This window comes from Rhamphochromis longiceps, linkage group LG22 (assembly GCF_057381845.1).
Source record: "Rhamphochromis longiceps isolate RC_006_pf linkage group LG22, R_longiceps_female_GT1.1, whole genome shotgun sequence".
NCBI classification, from domain to species: Eukaryota; Metazoa; Chordata; class Actinopteri; order Cichliformes; family Cichlidae; genus Rhamphochromis; species Rhamphochromis longiceps.
In genome coordinates, this window is record NC_140577.1 from 33343230 (window position 1) to 33367469 (window position 24240).

A 24240-nucleotide genomic window follows, 5' to 3' on the forward strand; every position below is an offset into this window, starting at 1 on the left:
TCTGCAGGTAGATGGGATCTAAGCGGCGAAAAAGACCAACTTTGCTGCCAAATCAGTTTCCCACCGTTTGTGACAGACTGCACAAGAAGAGAAGCCATGTAGGTGGTGCAGAGCGCAGGTGTGGCTTTAGTGTTGCAGGCGGACACAACTTTGTCAGCTACTTCGTCAAACAACCCGTTGCTAGAAATAAATGAATAGGGAATTTATCAAAGTAAAGCTCAAGATCTCTACCTAGTTTTCACTTTATCATTTTGAAATCGTCTAATTTTATGATTTAATAAATTGCCTACCATGTCTATCATATCTACCAAGCATCCATCCAATTATTATTTTTCTAGTTTGTGCTTTTCATAATACATTCTATTTTTCCACGTTTTTCCAACATCTTGATATCATTGTAGAGCCATTATTGTGCCGTGGCTCTTATTTTGAAGATGCGGTTACTTATCCGGTTATTAAATGCCTTCGCGGTGTAGCTTTTTTCTCCCTTTTTTCATTGAAACGTTGCGTCATCTTAGCCACAAGTATTCAAACAGTCTATGCCTTTCTTTGCGGAAGTTTTAAGGTGAAAACGGTAAGCTGCATTGCGTTCTTTGTCTTCATCAAAAGCTTGTGCCCAGGAATGAGGCTTTCCACTGGGAAGCGTTCACAGCAAAAACATGCTGGGAAAACTGCCATGTGTAATTTTACTTAAATATATTACAATTTTAAAAGTATATCTCATATGCTATGTGAATGTTGAGCACTGTCCAACTGTGTACAGTGTTAATAAAAATTCAGCGTATCCGAGGCACCCAGCAGACTGGTTGCTATCACCAGTTAATCTGGAACACCGGTCCGACTACAACACCGCAGCTGGACGAATGGTTCAACTGAGCACGCGGCGTACGTTAGAAAGCCACAAATAGTTTCCGGATATTAGTTGTTGTAGCTGAGCATATTTTTAATTGGTAGGATTATGAATAGCGCTTGATGGTAGTTGTATTAACTGAAGACCGTTTCTATCACAGATAGGTCTATTGTTGTCTACTATCTAATTATCCAAAGCCCCCCAGTTATTTCGTAGTAACTGTTAAAGTTTATATTACAGATTGAGGCAGGAAAGGTGCGTCCGAAGCAACCAGAGACTTCAATTCGTGGCTTATTAACTCAAACGCTCCCAACGCACACACACTGTGTTCAGCAGCACAGTCAGTTGTACAGCGCGATCTTCGTCCACCTCACATGTTTAGTTTAAAACGTGATTGAAGTCAAATTCGAAAATCAGTCTGCTGTGTTCATGGAGCGTGGGAATTCTGTAAAGCATGATAATGTCCTGTTACTTAAAACCCATTGTACTAGGAACAATGAAGGATATTTTGTTAGGGTTACGTTATTGTTAAGTTACTGTTTGGCTGTGTTAGAGATCCGAGAGGTAGACTCTGAGCTTTTTGAAGTTTCATTTTGAAGCTGGTGACCAAATCCTCCAACTCACTGCGTTGTATTTGCATATCATCTCTTTTATGTAGGCATTTCTAGAAATCTAAACTCTGTGTAATCTCTTTGTAAGCTACATGCCTCTTTGTTTTTGTCCACAGCTGCAAAATGTGTGGTATCTGGGCTTTGTTTGGCAGCGACGAGTCCATGTCAGTTCAGTGCACCTGTGCCATGAAAATTGCTCACAGAGGCCCTGATGCTTTCCGCTTTGAGAATGTTAATGGCTTCACCAACTGTTGGTTTGGCTTCCATCGCCTTGCCATTGTGGACCAGCTGTATGGCATGCAGCCGCTGCGCATCAAGAAGTTTCCTTACATGTGGCTCTGCTACAATGGAGAGATTTACAACCACCAAACAGTAAGACTTCTGCTCCTTTCTGTTCTGAAACTTTAGTGGTTGTTTAAAGAAGTATTTTTCTCGAGCAGGGGATACATCCAGTTATCACATTACTGCAAACTAAAGTCTCTAGTAGAACATAATACGCTCTAATATAAATGATAAAAGGACTGATTCTTATTTAGCGCTTTTCTACTCTACCTGAGCACTGAAAGTGTTTTACACAACATACAAGTACTTTTTTTCCCTATGCTTAAATGCTATCTGTCTGACATTCACACACACTGACAGTCTGATGAATGTACTGGAGAGGAACTTGGGGTTAGTATTTTGCCCAAAGATATTTGGCATGTAGATTGGAGCAGCCTGGGATTAAACCACCAACCTATCCAATTAGTAGATGACCTGCTCTACCTCCTGAGCTACGGCCACTGCATACATGAACATGTCATTTAACAAAGAATTGTCTGGGTGCATTTATAAGATGACACCCACTGTTCAAACCAGGTCCATGTTCATTCAGAAGATCGTGTTCACTAGAGTTTCTTGATTCAACAGCATATTGTCTCCAGATGGTGATAAAGGCCTAGGCTTTCTGTTCTTTAATGTGTCAGAAGTGTCACCCAATCATCAGTGAGAATATAGAAATTCCTTCATGCTTATAATACTTCCAGTTCTTTACGTGTGTGACACATACAACAGGGATTTATATGCTTGATTTTAAATACAAATTTTGCTCCATTTTCAGAAAGCCTGTCTGATAACAGCTGGGTGGTATGGTTGCCACCAATAAATAAAACCAATCTCATCTTTTGTGCATGTTAGGAATGCACTATTGTAACTCCTGTTCTTTCTATAGGCTTTGAGTATACAGTGGAAAAGTATTTGCCTCTTTCCCAGTAGAGCTGGGCCATATCATACCGTTCACGGTAATACCGGTATAATGTTGGGCAACAATAAGAAAATGAAATATGGCGATAGAATATGGGTAAAACGATCATGCGCAGTGCCTTTGTTTTCATACGCACATGGTGGAAAAAGCATGGCGGCGACGGAGAATGAGAAGAGCGAAAGCAGATCGTTGAGTGAAACGATGAACCAGAACTGGTTTGTAAAAATGCTGCAACTTCAGTGGTGTGGAACTGGTTTGGCTTTCATCTGTCAGATACACAACAAAGCACTATTTTTGGTAGAGCATGCTAGCGGGCCGTCGTTATTACCGTGTTTTTTGGAAAATACGGCGCACTTAAAATCAATCCTTTGATTTTTCTGAAAGTCGACAGAGCCCCTTATAATCCCGTGTGCCTTATGTATGAACTCTGGTTGTGTTTACTGACCTCGAAACGATTTTATGTACACGGTGCTCGAAAATCTGTCAAATGTTTCAGTACGACTTTGCTAAGCTACGAAGCCGCACCGCTTAATGGGTTGTCGGAGCATTACGGCTGTCGTAGGCGGAGCGATACGTACTGTGCTTCAACATAATGTTACCGTATTGTGTGTGTATAACCTCTTTTTAAGTTTTGTGGATATTATACATGCTGAGGATATGTCGGCCAGTTTCCACTGGAAAGGCCTTTTGGTTAAACTGTCAGCAAAGAATTTGCATTTGCACTGTTACATTTTATATAACTTTAATGCACATAAAAAAACAGCTGCTTGTTTAAGTGAAAATACATAAAGTTGTGGAGTTGTAAAGCATTTTGTCTAGTGTCAATTATATCGTCAGTTATATCGTTATCGCAAATTTTCAAATGTATATCGTGATAAATATTTTGGTCATATCGCCCTGCTCCATTTCCCAGTTTATTATTTGTTTTGCATATTTATCAAACTTGCATGTTTCAGATCATTAAACAAATTTTAATACTGGACAAAGAATAGAATGGAATAGTTTTTTATTGTTATTGTAAATGTATAATGAAATTGTGGGTGCTCCACACCAACTGTGCATGGTAAAGAGATAAAGTGTTATATACAGCAAGAATAAATAACAAACAAGAGGAATATATATAAAAACAGGAGAAAGGCACACATTAGAAGACAGGTTGCAAAGTGCTTGAAAGAAGCGCAATGGACTTGGTCTGACTAGAGTCTGTGTGTGAGCGGCTCAGTTATGAGGGTTACTCAGACTATGGCTATGAGTGGGTGTGGGGTTGGATGCAAGGGGTATCCTGCGATGGCCTTGGTTTCAGAGGCCAATGATTTTTTTTTTTTTTTTTTTTGGGGGGGGGGGGTGGCAGTTTCAATTGCCCTCTGCGCAGCCTTCCTGTTCTGAGTTGTGGCTGCTGTGTACCAGACACGCAGGCAGTAGCAGAGCACACTCTCCAGTGAGGAGTGGTAGAAGGCCAGGACCAGCTTCTGGTCCAGGTTGTTCCTCCTCAGGACATGGAGGAAGTGCAGCCACTGCTGGACCTTCTTTACCAGGGTGAATGGTGTTGTGGGTCTAGATGAGATCACCAGAGATGTTTGTGCCCAGAAACCTGAAGGTGGTGAAACATTCTCCATTTATAATGAGAGGGGAGTGGACCTGTCTATGCCAGCTACTGTCATGACAAGTTCTTTTGTTTTAAGGATGTTTAGTTTATTTTTGGGGAACCAGAGGTACAAATTCTACAAAGGGCGACCATGGCTCAGGGGGTTGGGAATCTCATCTGTAACCGGAAGGTCGCCGGTTCGATCCCTGGGCTCTCTGTCCTGGTCGTTGTGTCCTTGGGCAAGACACTTTACCCTACTTGCCTACTGGTGTTGGCCAGAGGGGCCGATGGCGCGATATGGCAGCCTCGCTTCTGTCAGTCTGCCCCGGGGCAGCTGTGGCTACAACTGTAGCTGCCTCCACCAGTGTGTGAATGTGAGAGTGAATGAATAGTGGCATTGTAAAGCACTTTGGGTGCCTTGAAAAGCGCTATATAAATCCAATCCATTATTATTATTATTATTATTATTATTATTATTATTATTATTATTATTATTATTTATAAGCCCAACCACTGTGGTGTCATCAACATACTTGATGATGATGTTGGTTGGGTGAGTTGGTATGCAGTCAGAGGTGTACAGGGCGTACAATAGGGGGCACCCCTGTGGGGATCTGGTGCTGAGTGACAGTGGGGGTGGGGGGTCTGACTGATTGAGGCCGGTTGGTGAGGAAAGCTTTGATCCAGTACCAGGTGGCAGGGGGAATCTGAGGGTGGGCCAGTTTGGTGGTAAGGATGTCTGGAATTAAGGTCTTAAACGCTGATTGATTAAATGATTGGGGAGAAAAAAAAGTTATCCAAAACTATCTGGTCCTATGTGGAAAAACTGTGACCTATTCCTGTTTATGCCATCTTTGGCAGCAAGAATTGTAATCAAGTCTTCGAGATAGTGGGGCATTAAAGTGTTTGCACCCTTACCGATTTCTTATTTTTTTATGTTTGTCACACTTCAATGTTTCAGATCACCAAACAAATTTAAATATTAGACAAAGATAACACAAGTAAACACAAAATGCAGTTTTAAAATGAAGGTGTTTATCATCGAGAGGGGAAAAAATCAAAACCTACATGGACCTGTGTGAAAAAGTGATTTTCTCCCCTATAACATAAATAAAGTTGAGTTACATTTCTCCAGCCACACCGAGGCCTGATTACTATCATACCTTCTGAATAAAGAAATCGCTTAAATAGGACCTGCCTGACAAAGTGGAGTAGACCTCAAAAGCCAGACATCATGCCATGAGCTAAGGAAATTCAGGAACAAATGAGAAACAAAGTAATTGAGATCTCTCAGTCTGGAAAAGGTTATAATGCCATTTCTAAAGCTGTGGGACTCCAGCAAATCGCAGTGAGAGACATTATCCACAAATGGCGAAAACAGTGGTGAACCTTCCCAGGAGTGGCAGCCGACCAAAATTACCCCAAGAGTGCAGCACGACTAAGAGGTCACAAAAGACCCCAGAACAACATCCAAAGAACTGCAGCCTTCACTTGCCTCGGTTTATGTCAGTGTTCAGGATTACAATAAGAAACTAAGATAAAAATGGCCTGAATGTCAGAGTCCAAAGACAAAAACCACTGCTGAGCAAAAGGGACATGAAGGCTCATCTTAGTTTTGTCAGAAAACATCTTGAAGATGCCCAAGACTTGGGCATCTGCAACTTCAGATAAATATAAGAAGTTGAAATGTTTGTAAGACGTGTGCCCGATTACATCTCGCGTAAAAGAAAGGCAGCATTTCAGAAAAGGAGCATCACACCATCAATAAAATGTGGTGGTGGTAGTGAGATGGTCTGGAAGACTTGCTGTGCTAAATTCTGCTGTCTATCAAAACATCTGAAAGGAGAATGTCTAGCCATCTGTTCGTGACCCCAAGTTGGTTGTGGGCAGCAGGACGATGGTCCAAAACACACCTGCAAGTCCACCTCTGAATGGCTTAAGAAAAACAAAGACTTTGGAGTTTGGCCCAGTCAAAGTCCTGACCTGAATCAGATTTAGATGCTGTAGCATGACCTTAAAAAGGCGGTTCATGCTCGAAAAACCCTCCAATGTGGCTGCAAAAGATGAGTGGGCCAAAATTCCTCCACAGCGCTGTAAAAGACTCATTGCCAGTTATCGCAAATGCTTGATTGCAGTTGTTGCTGAACAGATTCTGTTCATCTGGACAGAGCGTTGTTACGGCCCTAGCAGGGCCTCCTCCTGAAGGTGCCTGTGTGGGAGTGTCCCACTACCTCTTCTGCCGGAGGTGCCACCTTTCCCTTTTGTGCAGCTGACTCTCATCAGTAATTAAAAGTATTTAAGCCCAGGGAAAGGTGAGCTCTGGGCCAGAGTGCCATTAGTGTGGTTACAGCTAGTGAGCTGAGTGTTTTGGGGTGTTTGCAGCTAGTGAGCTGCACTCTTTTTGACTTACTTTGTGCTTTATTGACCAACGCCTGAGTTTTGTTTGTTTTCTTAAATGGTGATAGCGGCTCGTCCGTCTCGTTTAGTTAGTATAAATTGAAACTTTAATAAAACTCTTTAATTTACCCTTTTGCCTCCTTGACTCCTTTTTCTGACCCAGTCACTTTTGTTACTTCCCCCTCCCTGCCTAGACCCCTCAGGGGAACGTAACAAGTGGCGGCTCATCCGGGATAGTTGAAAAGGGAGTTTTGAGTTGGAATTGGTATTTGATTATCTTGCTTTTTTTCACCTTTAGAGATTCAACTTCCCAGTTAAGTTAGGTGAGTGTCCAGCTGAGCTTATAAAGTTCTTCCTTCGGGCACTCTTTTGTTATTTTGCCTTTTTTATTTTCGGAGTAATCCTGGGCGGGGATTCGTTCCCTGTTGGGGGTAGGCAATTCAGGGCTCCAGTCGCTGAAGTTTCGCCTTTCAAGTCGCCTCGAGCCCGGCACGCTCCAGAAGATAGGTAAAGTTTGTTGTGCTTAGGAACTGGGTAAGTTGTGTTTGTTTAATGTGTATACTGCAAGAGGTAAGTTGGTCAGTTAAAGTAAGTTGTGTAGTTTTCCATTAATCGGTTAATTATTGGGTAGTCTGAGTGAGTTGGCAGACGGGTGTGGTTGTGTCTAAATTAGGGTGTGTTTTCTAACCCTTCTCCGGCCCCCAAAATGGCTGATGCAGCCATCAGTGCACAGGTGTCTAGAAGCTCGTTTGTAAGCAATAACATCCACCTGGTTCCCGTTTTCTGTGAGTCCAGTGTTGAGAGCTTCTTCAGTGTGTTTGAAAGCATAGCAACTGCATTACAGTGGCCTGAAGACGTGTGGGGGGTGATGTTGCTGTGTAAATTCACAGGTAAGGCTCAGCAAGCTTGCTCTGGTCTGTCTAGGCAGGGCAGCCTAGTTTATGAAAAGATTAAAAGTGCCGTCCTCCAAGCCTATGAAGTTGTGCCTGAGGCCTATAGGCAGCATTTTCGAGGTTTGGAGTTGGCACAGGGTCAGTTCTATCTTGACTTCGCTAGGGACAATGCGAAGCTCTTTGATAGGTGGTGCTCTGCAAGCCAGGTTAACAGTTTGGGGTTGTTACGTGAGCTCATGCTTGTGGAGGATTTTAAAAACTCTGTTCCTGAGTGTATTGCTCTTTATTTAAGTGAACAGAGGGTTTCCACTTTACAGCAGGCTGCCATACTGGCCGATGAGTTTACCCTAACTCATAAAACAAATGCGGTAGAATGTGACATCCCTTCTCACTATAATACATCTTGGAGAGCTAGGAGGGAGCCAGCTAACGAAGCTGAAAAAGTTGTGGATTCGAGACCCAAAACGAAGCTTTGTTTCTTCTGCCACAAACCTGGACACCTTGTTGCTAACTGTTTGAGACTGAAACTCAAACAGAAAGCAAACTCAAAGCAAAAAGGGCCTGCTTTGAGAAAAGTCAGTCGTGGCTCTCAAACCGACAAGGTTGCCAGGCCTATTAAGAGGCTACACTTGGAGCATAATTGCTCAGTAGTGTCATGTAGTCAGTGTAAGAGGTCAACTAACCCTGAGCTGCTGCTGGTTGACAATGTCCCAGTTCCTCAAAATGACCTGCAGGTGGACAGATCATGTATAAAACCACCAGTAAGACCCGCAACCCTGGCTAACAAACATGCCTGTACCGGTGACTTGAGGAATAGTCTGCAAAGTGTTTCAGTAAGGCCCACTAGCTGCCTGCTGGGTTCTCCACATATGATGGTCCAAAGCCCTGGCTATCACATGGGACACTGTTTCGAGGGTCTGGGGCCACTCTCTGTCAATGTTGTGAACCCACTGAGATGGGGTTGGCAGTTTCCGCAGGAAATGCCTAACCGTTGCTATGGGGTTTGGTAGGTGGAAAGCCTGCAATTTGTTGATGCGACGGTTACGGACTTGATTTGTGGTTTTGTTTATCATAATCATTTGACAAACAACGGGTTTGTATTTATGTGGGGGGGGGGGGGGTGTTACGGCCCTAGCAGGGCCTCCTCAGGGGAACGTAACAGCGTATTCAGAAAAGGCTACATCTAAGTGAACAGAATCAACCTTTTGGGGTTACAAATGATCTTCTTGTGGACAGTGCACTCCTCTGTATTGTTGTTACAGACATTAGAGGATGCAGGAATTAGACACACTAATACTTACATCCTCTCATATACTCCCATTTATTCATGTAAATGAGGAGTGGTGGAAGCAAAACCGCAACAGTAAGAGGGAATGTTTATGTTTTTGTGAAGCGTAGTTTGGATCTTTTGCTGCTGATTTGGTCAATATTGTTTGGAGAGAGATAAAACTAACAGCTTTAGAATCAGCGCAAAAAGGGCGTAAACACAAAGTGCGGTCCCGCCGAAACATCAGAATCAGCGACCTGTCGGCTTTCAGCCCCGACCGTGCCGTCGGGTGAGAAAGGCGACATCTCACTGATTCTGATCTGGCGGGTCCGAGCTGTGTGTTTACATTTATGTGCAGAATCCGTGTTTCTGCTCTCATTCACTGTTTTAGCTGTTTGGTGGTTTTTTTTGTGAGGTTTCACCTGAGTTTCTGGCATTTTGGGCAAAATAAATTTATATTAAAAAATCGATTCAGGATTTTAATGAATCTATATCACGTTATCCGAGCTAGAATAGATTTTAATCGATAAATCGATTATCAAAACCCACCCCTAGTGCCAAGTCATTAAAGAAGCAAGCATGCTCATTTGCTCACTGTTCACGCTGATTTGGTGCTATATAAACAAAACTGCCTGACTGTATCCTCATTTGAAGTCAGCAGCACTCTATTCCTGCTGACAAAGGTTTGCTTCATGGCCTCACTGTGTTCCTCCAATGCCTGCGTTTTTGCTTCAGCTAGAGCCACATCCGGCTTTGCCTTTTGCCATTAGCTTAATAGGACTCGTACTTCAGTTTAACTGCTCCCTTCGCTTACGGTGTCTTCCATCTTGTTTGGCGATAACTGCCATAACAGGCACCAACCACCTTGTGGCTGCAGCACTGTACTGCAGCTCTGGCAGTGGGGTGCAGAACATGACTCAATGTCCCTAGCCTCACTTGGGATGGAGCTCTGCCAAATCTGGGAATTAAAGATCGGGGCCTCACACTCCCATTGCACCCTCACTGCACAGACCTGGGTGTGCCAGGTACCACAATCCTCCCCCACCTGTTTCTTAACCTAAAGAGACAGAAGCAGTTCTCATGGCCATCTGGGGAAATTCCAGAGTGGTTAAGGGTTCAGCCCTACTAATGAAAGTTAAAATGATCATTTTGTTCCCATTTGTTCTTTCAGCTGAGGAAGCAATTTGAGTTTGATTGCCAGACTAAAATGGATGGTGAGATTCTGCTCCACCTTTATGACCGCTTTGGCATTAAGAAGATGGCTTCTCTCCTGGATGGTGTATTTGCTTTCATTCTTCTGGACACTGCCAACAGAAAAGTGCATGTGGGAAGAGATACGTATGGTGTTAGGCCTTTGTTCAAACTCCTCACAGACGATGGATTCCTTGCATTGTGCTCGGAGGCCAAAGGTAATGGGATGGTTTATATTGCTTGAATGTTGCTTCTTTATATGTTTGCATTACTAACCTTATTCTGATCACAGGCTTGATAGACATTACCCATGGCATGGGTACTCCTGCCAGCATTGTCCCCTTCCCCCCTGGGCACTTTGAGGTCTTTGATTTAAAGCCAAGTGGCAAAGTTCAGTCTATTCAGATGGAACAGTTTCACTGCTGCAGACAACAGCCTTCTCATGCCATCTATGATACAGTGGAGAAACTACCTATAAGTAAGAGTCTATTCACCACTTTAAACATCAAGCATTTCTAGTGGTAGATGGTATTTGTGAAGGACATTAAAGAGTTTGTCTCCCTAGGTTTGGATGAGGAACTGGTGAAGAGCAACATCAGAAATCTGTTTGAAAATGCTGTAAGGAAACGTCTCATGGCTCACAGGAGAATTGGTTGTCTTCTGTCAGGTAACATCTGCTGTGTGTGTGTGTGTGTGTGTGTGTGTGTTAATCTTATGTCCTTTTTGAAAGGGCTTGCATTTTCATTTGGCTTCTGTGCCTTGAGACATGCTATTCTGCTTTAGCGCCTAAGAGTAGGCGTTCATACATAGACATATTCTGTGTGAGTAAGTCGACCTGTCTGACAGTAACATTAACTTCACTTACATGTGATGAGCTTTCTGTTCATTCACAAGTGAAGAAGTGTTTTATTTGCAATTCATCGCAATCCAATTTACATATAGAGTTGTGGTTAAAAGTTAACATACACTGATCATAAGCATTAATGTCATGGTCATTTTGTACATGCAGCTTCTCAGCTGCCCTCTCCAGCTTGCGCACAAACCACACAGCTCTCTCCTCTGGGCCCCGGCAGCTACTGAAATAGGGAAGGTGTAGTAGATGGGATGGATGACAGCTGTGACAGCCTCTTATGGCACTGCCCGCTGAAGTTAGAATCATCCCAGAAAAGTTGATTCTGTTCATCTGGACGTTGCGTTTTCAGTGGGAGAAACGTTTCGTCACTCATCCAAGTGACTGAATGCAGATAAACAGGACATTTGCATAATGACTGAAACTACAGCCAATGGCAAACAGTGAGCTGGGAGGTCAGTTTCTTGATCTTTAATATTCAAATTCTCATGACCATTGATCATCAACCACTGATCAAAGATCATTAATCAATGGCCATAAGTACTATTCACAGAGAGTTGGGGAATGGCTGCAATCACAGCATTGTAAGATGGCGAAAGATGCACCCTTAGGCCCCCTCCTCGATTCAGAGATGGTTCTTCCCTTTTCATGTAAATGACGTCCTTGGCTCCCCGCTCAAACCTGCGTTCCTCCCTGTCCAGGAAGTGGACATCCTCATCAAGAACTGTATAGTATGCTCAACTGCACCAAAGAGTAAAACGGTGAAATGTGGATTTGTAAACATCAGGTCTCTTCCTGCTAGTACACGAGTTTATAATTGATCAACATAGTTTACTTTGCTTTAGAAAAACCTGGATACAGCAGGATGATTGTGATCATTTAAATCAGGGGTGTGAAACATCTGGCCTGTGGGCCGAATACAATTACTTTTGGCTTGTGAGATAATTTCATATGTCAGTTATTAATGGCCCATCTCTAGGTGGGAGCCGAATCTTTTGGTATTTATTTTAATGGGCACACCATGCAGCCAATCACATGCAAAGACAGACTGAGATCGTGCCATTATGTGAAAGAAGGAAGTGGGGCGGACGTTCTGCAGACAGCAAGTGTAGCAGAAAGAAACGAAAACTTAAAGTGAGCAGCATCTGGCTGTATTTCAATGATACTGGAGACTGCAAAACTGAGTGTGGAATTTCTAAAATTAGGAGCTGGCTAAAGTGATATCAGCTTATATTTTCAGCCATGTTCCATTGTTAATGAAAAAAGGTTTCAAACTTGTCCAGGCCTTAAACCTTATGTGTGTTCTCCCTAGTACTGAATGCATACCACCCCCTCAAAACTGGATTCATTTTATACATTCATTTCTTAAAATACAACTCCAAAGAGTTGTTGACAGATTCCTTTCCTTTGTCACAGCAGCTTTATCTGTATCATGTAGAAAAACTGAACTTCTTTACACTGACAGAAAGGTTTCAGTGGTCTGACCCACTTAAGGTCGAAGTGGGCTGAAATGACTTTGACACCCCTGGTTTAAATGAATCGACACCTCTGAGCCATATTGTTAGAATCCTTGGAGCAGCTTCCATTCCATCGTATTAAACAACCAAAGACCAAACAGTTCCCAAACTATTGTGATTTTAGCATCCATGTGGATACTGTAAATCAGCGGTCTCAAACCTTTTTTGCACCACGGACCGGTTTATGCCCGACAATATTTTCACGGACCGGCCTTTAAGGTGTCGCGGATAAATACAACAAAATAAAACTAGTACCGGTACCGAAAAAAAGATTTATTCATAACACACATGAAAAGACCAAGGAAAACTGAGTAAACGATAAAAACCCTGGAAACTATACATTTCACACCTGAGCCTCAACTCTCACGGCCCGGTACCAAACGACTCACGGCCCGAGGCCCGGGGGTTGGGGACCGCTGCTGTAAATGACAGCCTCAGAATGGGATTTAAACTGTTATTAAACTCAATGGGCTTCTCTTAAAATGTAAAAAAACCCCCCCACTACTTTAATTACACTTTAATCACAGGGATGAACCAATCATGACCTCTGTTTAACTATGCTTAATATTAATTTTCTCCAACTGTACAGAGCAGTAAATTATTTAATTTGGATTATGTTACTGATAATTGAAAGATGAAGGATATTGTATTAAGATAAAGATAAAATTGTGGAGTAAGTCGAAAATCCAAGTCATAAACAAGAAAACAATAATTATTATCAGTACTTCATTTTATATTTAACACATGGCTAAAAATACTGAATAGTTCTTTTACAAATGTAAGCATTTAATCAACTCCATAGAAAAACGATAAATGCTTTAGATGTGTTTCAGTTCACTTTTCTCGTTCAGCAAAAAAGCTAAAGTCTGTTTTGGGCTCCAACTGATTTATCCACCCAGCTCTCTTTAATAAGCTCTCCATCAGAAAACAGTTTGTGTGGGATATGAAACAACTTGCCTTGTCAGCTGCATCCCTGGATGTGTGTAGATTTGTAACAAAAATAAAAATAAATCATTGTTGGCTTTGCAGTGTAGCTAGCAAAGCATCCGACTCCTTGACCCGCAATTCATCAGACAAGTTCTTGTATTTTTCTGCATGTTTGGTCACACAGTGATTTAAATCGTAGTCCTTAAAAAACTAAGCTCACAGCTTTTTCTTTGACTTCTGTAAGTAAATCATTTTCCAGTCCAAGCCTTGTTAGAAATGCAGCATTTGTTATACAATCTCTTGCTTTTTAGTCTTGTTCTCCAATCGATCTTTTTGAGTTAACTTCACTAATTACTTTCTCCAAACTTTAAAAAACATTTTTTGTGTACAAGTACTGCTCAAAGAAGACCTATTATTAAATAATGCTTCGAGCTTAAATGCAATCAGCTTATCTCTGTTAACGGGCTACATACCACAGGCCTTCAAGCTTGCAGTAATTAAACCACTACATCACTTGATTCATCTTTAATTTTTTCTCAAAAATTCTTGAAAGAGTGGTTATAAAACAGGAATGGTTTAGAACTAATCTCTGCTTGTCCTCCTAATCCTCAACCAGGTATTTGATAGTGTTGACTATCATATTTTATCACAGCGATTAGACCTTCTGTAGGTATTAAAGGTACCGTGTTTGAATCATATCTAGATATGACGTAGATATAGATTCCAATTGTTCCCATAAACGAGGAGTCCTCTTCACACACACATTTTAATTTTGGAGTTCCACAGGCTTCTGTGCTAGGTCCTTCTGTTTACATTATAGTAGCTTTTCTTAGATGGTATCATTAAAACACACCGCATGCATTTTTACTTCTATTCAGATGATGCCCAACTTTATCTATCCAATTGTTCTCAGCATAGAACCCTCTGGAACTCCAGATATAGAATATAAACGTATATTACTGTTGTTCAGGTGGTCTGGACTCCAGTTTGGTTGCTGCTACACTTGTAAAACTGGCCAAAGAGGAGAAGCTGCCATATCCCATTCAGACATTTGCAATCGGATCAGACGACAGTCCAGACATCGTAGCTGCTCGCAAGGTTTGTCCCTCACTTATAAGACCTGTTTCTAACTTATAACTTAAGCTTATAACATTGGCGTGTGTCACGGATCACTTAAAAAAAGGTCTTGGTGTGTTTTTAATCATCAATTGGTGTTTTGTCAGGTGGCCACTCATATTGGTAGTGAACACCATGAGGTGACGTTCACTGTAGAAGAAGGTATTGAAGTTGTGAAGGATGTCATCTTCCACCTGGAGAGCTATGACATCACCACAATACGTGCCTCTGTGGGTGAGTGGAACACAAAGCACTTTATATACAGTGCTGTGAAAACGTTTGTCCCTTCTTGATTTTACTTTCTTGCTTATTTGTCATACTTAAATGTTTTACATTGTCAAATATGTTTTAAAATAGTTTTTTAATTATTTTTTCACTTATTAAGGGAAAAAGTTATCAAAATTTACGTGGCCTTGTATCAGGGCACCACCACATGGGCGTCGGACATGTAGGATATTAACTGTAATGTAATCAAACATAACAGCATTCTAGTTGTATATTATACATTCAGTAGGTTGTGATTTGTTTTTATAAGGGTACATGAGCAGGAATGCACTTGACTCTACACTCTTTTACTATTAACTGTACAGGCATGTACTTGATTTCAAAGTACATCAGACAGAAGACTGACAGTGTGGTGATCTTCTCTGGAGAGGGTTCTGATGAGCTGACGCAGGGATACATTTACTTCCACAAGGTGAGTTTGATGGTTTACCTTTGTTTTTTCAGGCTGATTTATCTTAAATGTAATAGAATTGTGACAACACATAAACTTAGTACAAAAATTAATGAAATTTGTGTAACAGTGCTTCATAAACCTTATACTATGGCCATCTCAAATCTTCTCTGCCAATGCCAAACTGCTTACTGGGCTACTGATAATTGAAGTCTGAAGAATATTGGCAGTTTAAAAATGTATTCATTTAATAGAGAGTTGCTTTAGTAGAATGTAGAAGAGACATGCACAACACCCTGGCACCACCAGCTTGGTCACACACTTCTGTGGGATGGCGTCCCATTCTTTGTCACAAGTAAGCCAGTCTGGTTATGTCGGTCACTGACATGAGCAGCAAACCTAAGCACACCCACAAGTGTTCAGTGGGGTTGAGGTCAGAACTGCAGGCAGGCTACTTTATCGTTTCCACTTCCACATAAACCCTTCTCTGTGGGATCATGTGTTGTCACTGGTCGTAGAATCTTATCTTGATAACTCGACGCATTGATATATCTTCCTCTGGTGAAAAGCATTGTTTTTCCATTGAGGGAAATGCCACCCCATACACTTCATCCTCCACACTTGGACAGCACAGGCTGAATCTAGACTCATCATGTAGCATAACACTCTTTGTGGTCCCGGGGAAAACCAGAGCAACACAAACATGACTCCCATGGTCCCTGCTCCCAAGGAATGACTCCTGCTACCTCAAAGTTTGCATTCCCAAACAGAATAGTTAATTTATATTCAGAGATAGAAACCATCAGGTGAACACAGTCAAAACAACAAACACAACAATGATGCACTGGTTGTGATATTGTTTCCCCCTCTTAAAAATAAACAGTCCTGATAGCGACTATCACGACCACAACAGGCATAAGACAGGATTGTTTCCAGTGTTACATTTCTTGCAATTTGCAGCAAATCATGTGCCACAGACTTTAAATAATGCAAATGTGAATTACAAATTTTCATCTCCTGAAAGTGAAACTCTTACCAATTCATGAGTTATAAGACCAGCCACAAAAATACTTTGAGTCACAAAACTGATACTGAGCCTCTTTAGTAAACCTAGCAGCCACTTTATTAGGTACACCTGTTTTCACTCTACAGCAGTAAGCTATTTGCTGTATGTCATGAGGTTGCAGACTGAACTACTTTCCAGATCATTTTGATATTGGTTGCCTGATTTCATAATTATTTCTGTTATCTTTCTTTTGCCTGCTGAAGATTGTCAGTTCGAGTACAGCGTGGGGTATTCATCACCTTTACATTTCTTCTCTTTCTCACTTTGTTAGTTTGAACATACAGTAATGGGCATAGGTGGGAAGTAACAAAGTACAAATACTTCCTTATTGAACTTAAGTACAATTTTCAGGCATCTGTACTTTACTTATACTTTATTACGAGTTATTGTTTTGGGTTTTTTATTTTTACCCCCTACATTTTCAAAAAAAATATCTGTATTTTCCACTCCTTACATTTTAAAGCAGGCTCATTAAGACATTTGAGGGAAGTTATTATTTCATGTTACTGCCGCCTTCACACATCAAACTGATTGGAGCGTGAATAGTAATGCATGAAAGGCAGGATGTAGCATAAAAAGAGATCAAAGAGGCACAATTGTGGGCCATTGTCAGTGGTTAAAGTGGATTGTTTTCTTTTTCCTTTCTTTCTTTTTATTCCTGTCACAAAACTGGAACGACTGCAGGTGTCCATAAGTTGCGGTTTGGGCACCTTGGCATCTAGCGTACCTTACAAAAGGGCGAGCATAAAGGGAGTGACATTTTTTAAGTGACAGGTCATTTCAAATGCAGCGTTTGTATCAGCCCAACAAACATCAAACTGTTTGTGTGCAGTTTGTCGTACAGTGTGTTGCAGCTAAAGGTACAGCTGCTGTTTTTCACAGGGAGAGAAAAGAAAGAGCAAACTTGACTCAGGACCGGAGAGGAGGAAGAGAGATTGGATTTAAAGACAACGGCTGCTCAGTGGTGTTTGATAAACTAGTTTAAATCTTATATGCAAGTCCTCATGTCTTTAAATAATTTCCACAATTTTTTGTACATGTGCAATGACAATAAAGGGCTATTCTGTTCCAAGTCAGATATTGGGTCTGTACATGTCACACTGGTTTTTTTTTTTTTTTTGTTTTTGTTTTTTTTTTTGTTTTTTTTTTTTGTTTTGTTTTGTTTTGTGTTTTTTCTTTTTTTCTTTTCCATGTTGTTTAATGTGCTGAAAAACTGACTGTTATTTTGAGGCTCAGTAGAAAATCCTATGTAGGTTAGTGTAGGATAAACAGGTTTATTTGCTGTACTGTGATGCACAGTGGCCATCTAGTATTAAGTTAATATAAACAATACTATCAGTGTAGAGGATGGAAATTGGCCAGGACAATTCATAAAACATCTGCTCACATCTGGTTGAATCCAGGTGTATAAATCCACAAAGAGCTGCAGGTCTGCTGATCACAGCCTGCACACTAAGAAAATCTACTGGAGCTCTCAGTAGAAATTGTGAGTTGTGACTCTTTTCCCTGTGCTGAGCCATTAAAACTGACTTTAGGGTTTCCACCACCTGCTGAAAATCACTGTAACTACTTCTGTAGTAATTTTCCTGTTTAGAGGCAAAATCTGTCTCTACAATCTACAGAGAATAGATATTTATTATTATTATTATTATTATTATTATGTGGTCGCTCACAGTGGACATTGATGGCTTCTTAGAGGATCATCAGGGGTCCTTTTGTCCCTCTGTGGGGGGGATACTCCCACTAGATTTATATCTGGGACTCTCCACCATTTGACCTTAGAACTGAAGAAGCTTCTCGGATGAGAGGTGAAACGTCTTCAAGCAACTTAAAGAAGTCCAGACGCTTTTCTTTGCAAGCTCCTTTGACTACGATGACCTGGATGACTGAGAACCTCCACAGACATATTTATACAATGCTAAATCACAACACCAGTTACCTCAAGGTGCTTTATATTGTAAAGACCCTACAAAAACCCCAACTGTCAGATGACCCCATATGAGAATGCATTTGGCAACAGTAAGAAGGGAAAAGCAGGACAGAGGCTTAGCCTTAACCTTCAGCCTGTCAGACAGATCAGACACTGATGTTGGATGAACAGGTCTGGCTGGCAGTCTCCCCTCTAATTCATCCCAAAGGAATGCTGTCAGCTTGAGGTCAGGACTCGGTAGGTCAGTCAAGTTCTTTCACACCAAACTCACTCATCCATGTCTTGCTTTGTGCACTGGTGCGCAGTCATGTTGGAGCAGGAGGGAGGCATCCCAAAACTCCCACAAACGTGGGAGCATGAAATTGTCCAAAATGTGTTGGTATGCTGAAGCCTTTAGAGGTCCTTTCACAGGAATTAAGTTGCCGAGCCCAACTGCAGTAAAACATCCCCAGACCATAATGCTCCCTTCACCAACCACTTCTGTGGCAGGTAGGAGGCACGACAGGACCACGATCCAGCATTCAGTGACTTTTTACTCTTTATGTAACTCGGCTGCTGTTACAACATGCCTCGGCTGCAGCTCCCTAGATGCCAGCCACAAGAATACACAAACAAAAACATGACGTGACCCAGTTTAGTCTATTAACCTGGCGAGGTGTGATTTTGGATGCCCTGCAGGTGCATTCGCCTATCCTGCTGCTGCACCGATTACCACGCCCCGCCACAACTTGGCACAGTGCAGGCAGACAAGTACTGTTCTCCTGGCAACTGCCAAACTGCTGACCCCGCTCTGATTTTAAACAATCTACCACTTTGTAGATGAGCTGCTATCGTTCACAGTCGCTTCCACTTTTTATAACACCACTAACAGTTGGCTGTGGAATATTTAGTGGCAAGGAAATTTTGCAACTGGACTTGTTGCACTAGGGATGGGTATCGAAAACCGGTTCTTGTTGAGAACCGGTTCCCACTGTTTCAATTCCTTGGAATTGTTTGCCATTTTTGCAAATGATTCCCTTATTGATTCCAGTCGCCCCGAATGACGTCACCACGTTGCGGAGCGTCATTTACCTGGGAGGAAACACGGCGCCTAAGCGGCTCAAACGCTCAAAAATTTGATTATACAGTGGGGCAAAAAAGTATTTAGTCAGCCACCAATTGTGCAAGTTCCCCCACCTAAAATGATGACAGAGGTCAGTAATTTGCACCAGAGGTACACTTCAACTGTGAGAGACAGAATGTGAAAAAAAAAATCCATGAATCCACATGGTAGGATTTGTAAAGAATTTATTGGTAAATCAGGGTGGAAAATAAGTATTTGGTCAATAACAAAAATACAACTCAATACTTTGTAACATAACCTTTGTTGGCAATAACAGAGGTCAAACGTTTACTATAGGTCTTTACCAGGTTTGCACACACAGTAGCTGGTATTTTGGCCCATTCCTCCATGCAGATCTTCTCGAGAGCAGTGATGTTTTGGGGTTGACGCCGAGCAACACGGACTTTCAACTCCCGCCACAGATTTTCTATGGGGTTGAGGTCTGGAGACTGGCTAGGCCACTCCAGGACTTTCAAATGCTTCTTACGGAGCCACTCCTTTGTTGCCCGGGCGGTGTGTTTTGGATCATTGTCATGTTGGAAGACCCAGCCTCGTTTCATCTTCAAAGTTCTCACTGATGGAAGGAGGTTTTGGCTCAAAATCTCACGATACATGGCCCCATTCATTCTGTCCTTAACACGGATCAGTCGTCCTGTCCCCTTGGCAGAAAAACAGCCCCATAGCATGATGTTTCCACCCCCATGCTTCACAGTAGGTATGGTGTTCTTGGGATGCAACTAAGTATTCTTCTTCCTCCAAACACGACGAGTTGAGTTTATACCAAAAAGTTCTACTTTGGTTTCATCTGACCACATGACATTCTCCCAATCCTCTGCTGTATCATCCATGTGCTCTCTGGCAAACTTCAGACGGGCCTGGACATGCACTGGCTTCAGCAGCGGAACACGTCTGGCACTGCGGGATTTGATTCCCTGCCGTTGTAGTGTGTTACTGATGGTGACCTTTGTTACTTTGGTCCCAGCTCTCTGCAGGTCATTCACCAGGTCCCCCCGTGTGGTTCTGGGATCTTTGCTCACCGTTCTCATGATCATTTTGACCCCATGGGATGAGATCTTGCGTGGAGCCCCAGATCGAGGGAGATTATCAGTGGTCTTGTATGTCTTCCATTTTCTGATGATTGCTCCCACAGTTGATTTTTTCACACCAAGCTGCTTGCCTATTGTAGATTCACTCTTCCCAGTCTGGTGCAGGTCTACAATACTTTTCCTGGTGTCCTTCGAAAGCTCTTTGGTCTTGGCCATGGCGGAGTTTGGAGTCTGACTGTTTGAGGCTGTGGACAGGTGTCTTTTATACAGATGATGAGTTCAAACAGGTGCCATTCATACAGGTAACGAGTGGGGGACAGAAAAGCTTCTTACAGAAGACGTTACAGGTCTGTGAGAGCCAGAGATTTTCCTTGTTTGAGGTGACCAAATACTTATTTTCCACCCTGATTTACGAATAAATTCTTTACAGATCCTACCATGTGAATTCATGGATTTTTCTTTTACATTCTGTCTCTCACAGTTGAAGTGTACCTCTGGTGCAAATTACTGACCTCTGTCATCATTTTAAGTGGGGGAACTTGCACAATCGGTGGCTGACTAAATACTTTTTTGCCCCACTGTACTTTATGAGAACGGATGACAACAGGGCAACTTGCAATACTTGCAAAGTAGATATTTCATTTAAGGGAGGAAACACTACGAAAATGCAAAAGCATTTGCTCAAAAAAAACCACACGATAACCTCAAATGAATGTCGTGTTTTTAATTCCGCTCCGGACTCGTGAATCTCAACCCAGCAGCAGCGGTAACGTTTGCACGTCCTCTCCCGTTAATGCGGCAGGTAAATAATCAACAACAGTGCATATTATGTTAGCGCGATCTGCCTTATTACAAAACCTGCCATTACTGTGCATTTAGGTGACCATGATGAGACAGACAGAGGCTGGCTCAGATGCTGGCAGTTCTCGCTGCAGTCTACCGGTAGCGTCTCCTTTCAGGCCAGGATAGACGAATGTCACTGAGCAGTGACTCAGTTTGTGGTAAAAGGCTGCCACAGCAGATGCCCCCGATTTTCCGTAAGTGAATGTGTTTAATTGTAGGCAGGGACATTACTGGATATTCTTGTGTAATTGCCACAGAACAATTTATGTTATACTTTGTTATTGCTACAGAAGAATATTTATTTTATTATTTTACATTTACAATTTTTTTTCCTGGGGATCCTGTGACACCACATTGAAGAGCCGTAGGCTGTGGATCTCTTAAGATCTCACTGTTGGGTTTGTAAGGCCATGTTACTCCTAAATTTCTATCTTGTTCAAAGAGAAGATATAAAACAAAGTTCTAAGCTAATCGACCTTAGTGTTCTCCTTTTTAAAAAAAAAAAAAGAATCGATAAGAGAATCGAATCGTTAAACAGAATCGAAAATGGAATCGGAATCGTGAAAATCTTATCAATACCCATCCCTATGTTGCACAGTTGGAATCTTATTATGGTACCACTATGGAGCTCCTGAGTGCGACCAATTCTTTCACAAATATTTCTAGAAGCAGTCTGCATGCCTAGGTGCTTGATTTTATAGTGACTGGAGCACCTGAATTCATTGATTTGGATGGGTGAATGAATACTTTTGACATGCTTGGATCACTTCTCTGGAATTCCTGTTCTGACTTGCATGTGGCTTCTCAAACTTGTGCAGAAGAAAGACTTCTTTTTTTTAAACTGATCTGAATACAGAAATCTTTATGCTTTGGGATGATTATACTTCTCAAAAAATCTGGACAACCTTACAAAGTAGAGCAAATCTAAGTTCATTGCATTTGTTTTTTTCTTTTGACGTTTCATTGCTTTAAATAAAAATGATTTTAAATGATAATTACAGACAAAATATACGAAGCACTTTTGTTAGCCAGAATTGTCAGACTTGTGATCCAGAAATATTACAACGTCTGAAGGAAAACTTCAGACTGAACCTAAAGTTAGAATGCCAATCGAAAAGGATTCATTTAAACATGGCTTTATTTCTCCTCTAGGCTCCAACACCCAAAGCTGCAGCAGAGGACAGCATTCGTCTGATGGAGGAGCTCTACATGTTTGATGTTCTCCGTGCTGATCGGACCACTGCTGCACATGGGTAGCCCTTCTTTGTTACTCACTAGCCCTGCCCGAAGAATTAAGACCGGTAACTGAAAGAATCTAGCAAAAAATAAAAAGGGAACATTGCACTTTGCCTGTTGTTGGCGATAATTTTCTGCTGAAAAAATGTCCTGTAATTACAATTACTTCGTTCAGAATTGGCTGTAATTGTTTGTGCAACAGCTTTTCAGAGCATGTAGTGCTCATGAAGCATCTTTAATTTGACCATAAAAAGGGGGGAAAAAGGATGGAGGGTAAAGTGGACAGCAGGAATTCAGCTGGAGAGCTTTGGTGGTAAAATAACTAATGCATTCATTTTAACCATTGCCAAAATGTCAGTGATTAACCAATAGTGGTCACCAAATAATGCAACCAACCAATAGGGTGACGCTGACTATTATTCAAATATAGTAATAAAAATTAATGACAGAGTTCTGATTAATAGCATAGACCTATTAGTAACCCTGTCCTGTACTCACACAATTTGATAGAAATTGATTTTGCAATGGACTATTTCAGTTCAGGCTCATTTCGTGTCGCTCTCTTTCAGCCTGGAGCTGAGAGTGCCTTTCCTGGACCACAGATTCACAGCGTACTACCTCTCCTTGCCTGAGGAAATGAGGGTTCCTAGGGTGAGTCTGTACAATATTGGTGTCCACACTATCATGCAACTTTGCTTTGTAATAATAGTGTATTGTGTCCTGTGAAACCAGGATGGAGTGGAGAAGCACCTTCTGAGGGAGTCCTTCAAAGGTCTCGACTTGATACCTGATGAGATTCTCTGGAGGCGTAAAGAAGCCTTTAGTGATGGCCTGACATCTGTGAAGAAGTCCTGGTACACGTACCTGCAGGAGCATCTGGAGTCAATGGTAATATTTGGTAGAGAAGCCTCTGACTCGGTCCCATTCACAGTAAAGTTTTTATGTTAACATTGATTTCGGCCTTCTCACAATCTAGTAAATCTCGACTGATTTCAGGCAGATTTCAGGTGGTGCAGACACCCAGGTTTGTGAATGCAATAACGCAAGAACAAGGCAACGTAGGAAATTTTCAAATTCATAACACAGGTGCACTTACTAAAAATCAGAATTCCAAGCTCAGTGCAATGGCACCACTTTGACAGAATAAAAGATTTACTTTAACTTAAAATTTTGCATTTAAAGTAAATTTAAATTAGAACGGGCCAAGAATCCACAGAAAATTGATCAAATACACTAATCACGACAGCGTTAAAATCTTTAATTAAACCGCAGAGAGAGGTTCAGTAAATTGTAGGTGTTCCTCTTAGCTCTGTATTATGACATTGCTCGTTAGTTGATGTTGATGCTTTGATTGATTGAACAAAGTTTGCGAGTGACCCGTCTGTTTTGTTTTGTTTTGTTGTTGTTTTTTTTTAGGTGAACGATGATGACATGGAGGAAGCTTACAAGAGGTTCCCTCACAATCCCCCACGCACTAAAGAGGCCTACTACTATAGACAGGAGTTTGAGAAGCACTACCCAGACCGTGCTCAGTGGCTCTCCCATTACTGGATGCCGCGCTGGATTGATGCCATCGATCCATCAGCCCGTACCTTGTCCATCTATAAACCTGAGAAAGACCAATGATTTGTGTGTTTGAGGGTGTAATTACAGTTAAAATTTCTTCCGCTGAGCTGAGAGAACGAAGACAAAGCTCTTCTGCTTTTAAGATTAGGCTTCAAACTTTCAGATTTTCCTTTCTGATACTGACTAGCTGGAGATGGATCAGGTGAACCTGAACCATCTCTTAGTTACCCTGCTATAAGCTCTAACTGCTAGTGGACTTTCATTGAGCACTTCCTCACTTTCCTGTTTTCACTTGCCTGGTGTTTATATGCCACTGTTGTGCATCAAA

General features: G+C 41.7%; 1 protein-coding gene across 2 annotated transcripts; it reads left to right on the forward strand.

Annotated features, from left to right (window-relative positions):
• Positions 1-435: 435 nt before the first annotated feature.
• Positions 436-24240, forward strand: asns (asparagine synthetase). Of its 2 annotated transcripts, none has more exons than XM_085395601.1 (12): positions 436-574; positions 1578-1833; positions 10018-10255; positions 10330-10515; positions 10603-10704; positions 14302-14429; positions 14555-14681; positions 15038-15144; positions 22263-22363; positions 22916-22997; positions 23079-23234; positions 23763-24240. In XM_085395601.1, exons 2-12 carry the CDS (start codon positions 1585-1587, stop codon positions 23970-23972), a joined length of 1686 nt encoding a protein of 561 aa, XP_085251727.1. In that variant the 5' UTR covers positions 436-574; positions 1578-1584; the 3' UTR covers positions 23973-24240. The 2 variants fall into 2 exon arrangements, with proteins under 2 accessions (XP_085251727.1, XP_085251728.1); XM_085395602.1 differs by lacking the exon at positions 436-574 and adding an exon at positions 829-885.